This window comes from Lathamus discolor, chromosome 1, assembly GCF_037157495.1.
Source record: "Lathamus discolor isolate bLatDis1 chromosome 1, bLatDis1.hap1, whole genome shotgun sequence".
In the NCBI taxonomy this organism is placed as follows: Eukaryota; Metazoa; Chordata; class Aves; order Psittaciformes; family Psittacidae; genus Lathamus; species Lathamus discolor.
Genome location: NC_088884.1, coordinates 108,786,213 through 108,796,285, shown reverse-complemented (window position 1 = coordinate 108,796,285; position 10,073 = coordinate 108,786,213). Strand labels below are relative to the sequence as shown.

Here is a 10,073-nt window from a genome sequence, read left to right as displayed (position 1 = left end):
TTGCTAATACGCATACCTCTCAGTGCACAGTGAACTGTTCTGAGGAATATAACATTCAACATCTAAAAAATTCTCAATATACTTGATTGCTGGGAGATCAAACTTCTTTTGTAGCACATGTAGATGCTTACTATAGCTGCACAGACTAAAATACACAGAGCCCAAATTATCTAAAGCACACGTTTCCACAACTGCCACATTGTGGCCAATCCTATATTACAGTTTGTAAAAACGGCTACAGCACTCAGCACTGTGGGGTTGGAGCTCTTTAAAACAAATGCTACAATCTGACTTTGTTATGTGAGAAGACACTGAAGAAAGGTTATGCAGTCCACTGAGGCAGTGCTGCTCACACAAATGTCCTGGGTTCAGCTTTAACAGCTATTTTGACCCTTCCTTAGAAGCTGGTGCATTGCTGTGTTTCGGCGTAGGGCTGAGAACAATGGCAGTTAACACCGATGTTTTAGTTACTGCTAAGGAACGTTTACCCCTGTCAAGGACTTTTCAGTCTCTCATGCTCTGCTGGTCAGGAGGGGCAGAAGAAGATGGGAGGTTGCAGACAGTACACCTCACCCAAACTAGCCAAAGGGGTATTCCATACCACAGCACATCTTGCCCAGTATATAAACTGGGGGGAGTTACCCAGAAGGCCCAGATTGCTCCTCGGGTCAGGCTGGGAATCAGCTGGCAGGTGACTGAGTGGTTGTGTTGTACATCGCTTGGGTTTATTGTTGTTTTTTCCCTCCTCCCCTTTTTCATTTTCTCTCCCCTTGTTACTTCCCTTATCATTATTAGTAGTAGGAGCAGTAGTTTTGTGTTATACTTTAGTTACTGGACTGTTCTTATCTCAGCCCATGGGGTTTACAATCTTCTGATTCTCCTCCTCATCCCACCCAGGGGAGGGGAGGGGAGGGGAAGGAGCAAGCGATCGGCTGAGTGGTTCCAAGTTACCAGCTGGGCTTAAGCCATGATAACAAGTTTTGAGAAGTACAAAACAGGTGCAGAAAGTGAACAGCTTCTGCTACAAGTTTTACTTTTTTTTTTTTCAGTTTTATCACTGGCATTTAGGTTGAAGTATTTCTTAGGTAAGAGAAATAGCAAGTGATGCAGTGATCACTATAAATAAGTAACAGGGAGAGTGTGGATCTTGCACAACAAACACACTCCTCGGAGACAGGTACGATTGTGGCCAATGACAGACCCTCAATAGCTTGAGGATCATTTGATTAAGTTGAACGCGTATGGCCATAACTCTGATTAGCTGCACGAGCTGTTGACTACTTCATTGTGGAAACAGAAAATCAATTACCTTTTACTTCGTCAATTCTTTACCTAAATTCAGGCTTCACCTTCACTTTTCACAAGAACCTACTATCTATTTTTGAAGACAAATACTTTCCTAGAGCTGCCAGAATCTATGAAAGCTGGCAAAGTTCAAAGACCAAGAAACTCGATCTGGAGTTTGAATCATTTCAATAGTTACCAATTTATTTTTTATATAAAAAAAATTGTAGCAATGTAGAATACAGCAATATTTTCTGGTTCCACACAGGCAGGCTGTGAACATTCCAAGCAATGTGCACACTTGGGAAGGAGACTAGACAAGAGAATTGACCAAAGTGTTACTGAACACAGGAAGAGTTTTTAAAAACGTTAAAAATTAGGTATCCATAGTGTCTTCTTAATATTGCTTTCATTACTGAAGACTGAAAAAACACTTGACTTTACAGATAGGGTTAAAAAATGGGGTGGAGGGGGGGGAAAAAAAAAAAGGCTGCTACAACACTGCCATACAGTCAAAAAAAATACTAAAAATCATACTTCAATATTTGCATACTTGATAGCAGCATTCTCCCACTGAACGATGTGAAAACACAGGAAGAAAACATCAAAGCAGATGAAAAAGGAGAAAAACAAAGGCAGTTATCCATCAGTATTCAAAAACCTAGAATAAAGTCACCAAGTAGATGAACACTTTTTGAGAATTAACCAGTATCTACATTCTCAGCTGTTCCCCATTCTGCTCCAACAGAAACGTGAAGTTGAGTGTCAGCTTTGCATGTTTTATTTTTGGCCGATTTGGGTTTTTCCAGTTCACAGTTCACTGCATGCTTGGAATAGAGAGGGTCATTATAAATCCTTCTACACAATGAACTTTAAGTAGACAGCTGAAAATAAAAGGTACTACTTGTAAACACACAAAAAAATACAAGCTTTTTTTGTTTCAAGTGAGCACTGGTTCCAGATAGATTATCTTCGGTATCTACCTCTTTCACCTCTGTCTCTGTCCCGGTCACAAATCCTCTCTCGCTCCCTTTCGCGATCCCGACCTCTGTCGCGTTCTCTGTCTCTTCTGTTATCTCTAGGACGGTCCCGTTCCCGCTCTCGGTCCCTCTCCCGAGGCCTGCTTCTCCGTCCACTGACAACTGCTTGTGTGCGGCGAAGAAAGTCATCTACTCTCATGTCATAGTCGTGCTGTGATGAAAGGACAGCTATGTTTATTTTCTTTCCCAGGTTAAAATCCCCTCCTTGCCTTATCCATAAGCCTGGCTGTAACTCCTGGGGGGGTGGTGTGGGGGGAATTCTGTCCAGCATTCAGGGGAAGTTCAGGTTACACATAAGGAAGAAATTCTTCACTGTGAGGCACTGGCAGAGGTTGTCCAAAGAGGGTGCTGCTCCATCCCTGGCAGTGTTCAAGGCCAGGCTGGACAGGGCTTGGAGCAACATGGTCTAGTGGAAGGTGTCCCTGCCCGTGGCAGGGGGGCTGGAACTACGTAATATTAAGGTCCTTTCCAACCCAAACCATTCTATGATCCATAAGCACAAGTTTCTTCTTTCATCTTCAGGGCAGCACTATGTGTGTGCCTCCACTGTGCAGACGCTGGGGTTTAAGAGACCTGAAATCTAAGCAGCCGTCAAAGCCAGCTAACAGAAATTACTGAACAATCTGCCACTTTTTATGTGTCTAAAATCTTATAAAACCCACAAACTTTTCTGCTGATAATTTGGTCTGCATGAGCACAAGCAATGTTGCAGGCAAGTCCTTATTCACACTGGGCTTCAGCATGAAAGGTTTCAAAGCTAGACAGCTGGAAGCCATTTTAAACAGACATCTCAGTGCAAGAGTTATGTTCTGAGTATTTTGCACTTACACATCATCTGTGAGGCAGAGGCTTTTCAAGGATGCTGGAAGTCTCTAGTCAACCTTAATAACTGATCTTCCCAAGGAAAACTAATACAGGTCTTAAAAATGCAGTTTATAAAAATCAACATGTCTCAGATTTGGCTACATCTGTACCCCAAATTCATACTCTGGAGTGCAGACTTTTGTCACCCTGTCTCTGTGGACACTTACTACTCTTTTGTCTCTGTATCTTGCTTCATGTGGTACAGGATGATGTCCTGAGTATGGAGGGTGAGCCTGAGGTGGAGGTGCATGGTGCTGATAGTAAGGGTGGTGTGGTGGTTGCTCCATACCTGGATACGGTGGCTACAAGAAAGTTACAGGAAGTTTGTTGAGGATTTAAAAAAAAAAAAAAATGCACACACAGCTGAGCCCTGGGAATTAAGAGCAGAAGCTACTGCCATTCAGATGGAAAACATGACACCTAAATATATGTGATCACAGCTTCCTAAATGAACAGCAGACCATTTTACATTAAGTTGCATGCTTTACTACTTCTCTACCATTTTTTTTAAAGCCTGGGCAAAACCCTTCCCAGCCCCCAACCATGCCATTCCCATGACACTGTACATGAAAACTTTGCTACTTAAACGCTGGTTGCTCGTTTCTTGTTTTTTTTTTATTCTATGTATACGGAACACGAATTCTGTCCAAACCAGCAAGCTTTTTTGTGCCACTCCTTATAACTATATTCCTATTTTAAATAAATAAACTTACTCTGCAAGACAAATTATATGACAAAATGTTAGCAGACTTTTTTTCTTTTAAACAAGATGTCTCTTGGCTATTCTATTCCATTTCTTCAATCACCAAGGCCTTTCTTTCCCATATAACGGAAGCATCTTTGCTTGGATTGTTGTCACAAAGGAAGTAGGTGGAAGTGCTGGCTTTTAGGATGACTATTTTAGGATAACAGCATGCAGAATGGGGGAGAAGGGAAAGGGGGGGGGGGGAAGAAGGAGTTTCTGGAGGCTTAGCTGTGCTCGAAAAAACATTTTCCTCCCAGTCTGACAACTCTGTTGACTTCTTTCAGTTCCAACAAAACAGAGCTGTGTTTCACCTGAAAAAATTGAGAAGCTGCAGTGGCATCCCTGCATCTGGCACTGCCTTTTGCTCATTCACAGCATATGCAAGAGCCAAAAGCCTCATTACAGTTATGCGAAATCAGGACACTCAGGGCCAGAATTACTAAATATAATCAAAGTGACTAGTTATAATGACTCCTCCTCCTGACATAGTGACACCAAAGCTGTACAAATGAACTGTCAGTTGATTTCCATGTACGAAGCTGTAAATATGTGCGTTCATACATACGCTCATGACTGGGAAAAAAAATGCATTTCATTAGAGGCTGCAACACAGCAAGACTTATTTTGATTACAGTGTGCAGTACATTCTACTACTTTACTGCATGCTTCACTGCCACAGCCAAAAGCAAGCTACTGTGCAACACTAGAGCACGCTAGCCCATTCCATGAGCCCCTGCAGCAAGTCCACCTCTTTGATGTGTTTGCTGTTTAAGAGAAAGCCAATTGCAATGAATATGTCAGAACGCAAAATTTCATCACATCCTCTTATGTAGGCTACAGGAGGGTTCTTCTATTTCCTCATAATTTTTTAGTTTCTCACAGGTCAAAACCAAGTCAGACTCCTGCTGCTGTACTGCTGGATTGCTAAGTATATTACAAAATACTTGATGTAAATAATTTTCCCCTAAAAAGCTTACATTCTGGAAAAGGGAAGAGTTGAGCACACATTAAATATGCTGGGCTCCTCTTGAGTGGAACAAAAAAAGCCATACTCTACAGAGAAAAACTGAATTCAACAAGACACAAACCATTCCTTGCCATGGTGGTGGTGGTCCCATGTTGTGGAATTCCCTCACGTAATCATTGTAGGACTAAAATGAAAGATATAATATTAACATTTATGATGAGTGTTCTTTGGAAGTGCAGAAAGCTGAATATAGAAGTTCCCCCCAAGTCTGCATGCACCAACTTACCCCATTTAAAAATACATCTCGTCGGACTCCTGAAAATCGTCTGTTGGGAATAAAAATTTGTAGAAACTAAATCCAATTTATCTGTACAGGCAAGTTACCAGGCCATAAAATGAATAACATGAACACACCTTACCTGTCTACTTCGGGATATCTGGGATCCTTTATATACCCTGTTCAAACATCAAGCAGTATGAATTCAATATACCATCTCAAGTTAGCTGTCTTAAACATTCTCATTAGAAACTGTCCTTTCATTCTGTGCCAGCTATGAAGTTGTGTCTACCTGCCACTGCCTCTGCTTTCACAATACCTCTCAAAAACTTAAAACTTGTTGTAAACACTACAGAAAAATAGTATAATTTTAACAAAGATGTTACTACATTTTTCTGTAGTAACAAAAAATAATACAGATACACCCACAGGAACTTGCCCATAGTACAAGTAAACACGCAAGGGGTTATCTGTGTAAGTAAAACTTGAGTTTTAGTCAAATAATTGGGAATGCCCAGAAATTCAAAGGGTACTGTCCCTTGGCAGTTAGCACATGGCTGCTACTAGCTATTAACTGTGTGTTCAGTAGAACATGTTCATCTGGGCAACTCTTAAGGCTGATTTCCTAATATGTTTTGTATACAATGTTACACAGAAAATACAAACTAACAAAAACTTCTAGAAAAGCCCCACAGGGTAAGGAATTCTTACAGCTTCAGTAAATCTCAGGAAATAAACTTTAAAGAGCTCAGTAATATGGTGCATGCTTATGCTAGTAAAATTATGCTTCCAAGCTTTATTATTAAAAAAATAAATAAATAAATAATTGTTCTACACTCTAAACAAGGGTCTTGGAAAGGCAGGGAGCAGCAACAACACTCTTTTTGCATCTCAAACTCATCATTAGACCCTCTTGTAAAGTGCTGTAAAACTTCCCCCTCCCTTTCTTGTCAAGCTTGTAAATAAATTCCCTCTGAAAATATAACCAGATGTGTATCATCATCTCTAAGGAGAGGCTGCTAGTCAGGCAACCTCAGCTGACTTTCCCAGCTGGAAATTTCTGATAACTTTGACAATTAGTGCACTGTCAAGTAGGTCAAGCCACTTCTTGTGCCAGTATTAACAAAACACTTGAGGAGATAATTCACAATGTACACAATTCTGAGGCTCTTAAAAGGGCTCAGCCCAGATTAACGCAGCTCCCTCTCAAACCAGTGAAACAGTGTCACCCATTTCTGTGAGAGGTGCTTTAAACCATTAGGCAGCACTTGGGACAAGTCCCATTTTTTTTTATCCCAGACATATCAGTATTTTACTTCTGAATTAATGAGGATACACTAAAAGAGAAAACATTTGTGAATTGGTGCACACAAATCTTCATAGTAAGATATTAACCTGGTCTTTGGTGAAACTCAGGGGGATAGTCAATCCTTGGTTTCTTTCTGCTGTTATGAATATCATAATCTTCTGGTCGACGCCTACACAAATTAGATATCAAAGATTAAACAAGGTTGCTTGGAGCACTCGTCAACAGCAGAATACCTCACAGACACAGCTTGAGCTGCCCAGGATCTCAAATCATTCTGAATTCCATTTGCTACAGATTAAATTTAAATTCAACAATTGGGAACAAATCCCCTCCACTGTTACTTTCTGGCTATGGAAGCTTTGGTAGGTAAAGAAGGAACTCTATCCAACTGTACTTCTGTACCAAACAAAGGGTAACAAATTTCTCTAAAACAAACTCAGACTTAACACTTTTAACACTGCACTTCCCACATTACATTTTGAAACAACCTACTGGATAACAAAAGAATTTACAGAACTACAGTGAAAATATATAGCAAGATATACCATTACATCAGAACACACGGACATCGCTGTGTTTGATAGCTATGGAGTAAAGAATTCTATATAAAGTCTATTTCCATAACATTTATAAATAAAATTGTGCATGCTTTGTGAAATTGCTTCTTTCACTGTAGCTCTTCTTACTGGGTAGACCAATGATACTATTTCCAACAATTTCTATTCTAAGCAAGATACCAGCAATGCAGCAGTGCCTCTTACAAAAAGTTTAAGAGCACGTAAGCTTCCTAATAATTAAATTAATTGGGGATCCTTTCTATACAAACGACTTTTTTTACATAAGAGATGTTATCTTTAAGAACTTCACTCTCAGAGAGAAACCTTAATTATAAACCAGTTACATTCCAGTTACTGTTATGTTTAATACAGAAACTGGCTGCTAATTTTGCTCCACCAAGGTACACAGACATTAATGGGAGACTCCAATGCTAACATAACAGTGTTTTAAAAGACAAAGCAGCTACAAACCCATTCTCTCCCCCACCCCCAACAATATAATTCCTTATGACAAAAAATTTACACTTTCTTAAATCACTTAATTACTTGCAACTTGCTGAGTAACAAACTCACATAGCTTTTAATTTTATAATAATTTCTCCTCCCCCTTTCCCACTTCAACCTTTTAAGCCCACCATACCCAGTTACTAAGCTTTTTAAAACGAAAGCAGATTCTTTACTATGAGCAAAAAGCCCAAAAACCAAAGCAGTTGCATCTAACAGCAAAATCAGATCAAGGAAAATAAAAGCTGGTGTAAAGAATAAACATACCGCTTTCTTGTAGTTTTGAGAGTGCATTTACGACCGGTATAAAATATGATAGAAACAGTTCATATAGTAGGTCCAACTACTGACTTTAAGCTGTAAGCCACACACATAAATGGAGGCCCTGGCAGGCTTGAGAAGGTGTGGTGGTGTTATATGTATAGTTTGCAGTCCATTGCAAAACCTTCACTTGTATATACTTTATTGCACTGGAAACCTCTTAGCTTAACTTCAAAAGCCATCTTGGTGTTCAGTCCTTTAAAGCCAAAAATAGGGGGTGCTGCCAGGTTTCCTCCTACCTACTCGTTACAGTGTCCTTTTTTAAGGTCAAGGAAATGGGGACTCTTGTTGGGTATCTGTACCTACCACAGGATGTTTCCACAGAGAGGAAACTTAACCAAAGGTTTCAGCCCAAACCATACATCAGTCTGTATGCAAAGTGGCTACACGGGGGAAAAGGTGTTTGGCAGAAGGGCTAATATCAGTTCTTTGCAATGACTTCTCCAATTCTGCAACAAGTTATCCCCCCTTTTTTCTGGAAAATGATGTTAAGTTCATATAGCAGTGATCAATAACCATGTCGATCCTCTAAAAATACTTTAAGTCCACAGGTACTGCCAGCATCTGGAAAGGTTGTATATACAGACACAGCAACAGCCATTCTTTTTGGTTTGTTGCCGGGTCTCCAAGGGCCACTTGATCCCTTTTGGAAAGAACCTACTGTTTTCAGAAGCTCAGCAAGATGTATGAATTCAGTGGTTACATGTTAGAGAATATTTGGCAATGGGGTTAACACATCACGGTGACACAATTTGAAACAGTCCCAATAACGCTCCTCTTGAATATCAAAATAACTTAAATATTTTATCCTCAAAATGAGGCGGCATCTTCTGCAAAATTCTAAGTGATCCTTATAAAAGTCCCATATTTGATAAGGGTTATCCAGAGACATACCTGAAAGAAAAGGCTTTTACAAGATATTAACACATTTTTGGCATATAAATACTTCCTTCTCTCCATCTAGCCTGCTCTTTATCCATCCAAGCCTACCTACAGCTAGCATGACATGTTGCATTATCTCAATAAATCATCTAGTCTAAACCAGACAGCATTTTAAGAGCTTTTTTCTGCAAAAGTAAAGATCCCCATTTTCCTCTTGAAAAATGACAGACCGGGGAACCATGTGAAATCCTCAATGAAGCCACAAACTTGTCCATGCAGCTTGATTTGAGGATTTTCTCTCTTCTTTATCGCAGGGAAAGCTTTGACGAATCATATTCCTCCATCACGTTATTCTGATACATGTGCCTATTATCAGTCCAAAGAACGTTTCTAACCTTCCCAGGTCCCGAACGGGGTCTCGACGGGATGGGCGTCCTCTTGATCGGGGTTGTGAGTGCATTCTTCTCTTGTGCCTCATTTTATGAATGACTTGATACAAGTCAATACTTTCATCAGGAGGGAAGAGAAGACAAAGTTGGGTTCCACATTCCGGCTCAATTTCCTAGAATTAGTTAGAAGTTCAGTAGTAGTTTATAAACTGAAGAAATGACTCTCCCCAAATGTATTAACAATATACATACATATATATATATGCATATATATATGTATATATTTAAAAAAAACCACAAACAAAACCCAAACCAAGAAACAAGAACAAAACACTTTGAAGATATTTTAGTATCACAAGACAGTGCAAAGTTCACTTACATTACCTTTCACTCTTTAGGGACTACTCAGAAAATAGTCCAACACTTGGGGCAACCATATCTTCCCATGAGACATACAAGCCACATCACTCTTTTGCCACAAAATCAGAGCATTGTTTTTCATAACCAAAGAAAATAACCACCTATTACAGAAAGAAAAGCAACACATGCAAGGAAGAAAAAAAAAATCCATCCCAGCTTCACATATAAAGCCATGGCCTAATGAAGTTGACTATTACCAGTCAAAAGTGAGTTCTTCCATGTATGATAGAGAGGTCCGTGAAAATACCAGCTCAATTATTGACATCAGTCAGAACAAGCAAATCGTGTGTTCAAGATTATTAGGAAAGTAACACTGAATAAGGAAGTCATCATATCACACTGGAAGTCCATGTTTCACGGACTCCACACCTTAAATACTGACCCCTACATCTCAAAAAACAGGAACGGCAGAAATGGAAAAGCTTCAAAGCAGTGCAGCAAGGATAACCGAATGAGCACAATTCCATGCAATGAAGGTTGGGTCTCTCCAGCCTAGAATAAAATAGGAGTATGC

The 10,073-nt window shown here is 39.8% G+C and overlaps 1 protein-coding gene across 4 annotated transcripts in view; it reads right to left on the bottom strand.

Annotated features, from left to right (window-relative positions):
- Positions 1-10,073, bottom strand: part of YTHDC1 (YTH N6-methyladenosine RNA binding protein C1) — a 32,777-nt gene that overhangs the window by 10,065 nt on the left and 12,639 nt on the right. For 2 of the 4 annotated variants that reach the window (XM_065689847.1, XM_065689861.1), the window contains 7 exons: positions 9,146-9,312; positions 6,573-6,655; positions 5,320-5,356; positions 5,187-5,226; positions 5,022-5,084; positions 3,356-3,490; positions 2,268-2,475 (listed from right to left, as the gene is read on the bottom strand). In XM_065689847.1, coding sequence (XP_065545919.1) covers positions 2,268-2,475; positions 3,356-3,490; positions 5,022-5,084; positions 5,187-5,226; positions 5,320-5,356; positions 6,573-6,655; positions 9,146-9,312 — 733 coding nt within the window. Of the gene's footprint in view, positions 1-1,467; positions 2,476-3,355; positions 3,491-5,021; positions 5,085-5,186; positions 5,227-5,319; positions 5,357-6,572; positions 6,656-9,145; positions 9,313-10,073 lie in introns of those variants that run through there. The other 2 variants (XM_065689853.1, XM_065689868.1) reach the window with 1 other exon arrangement.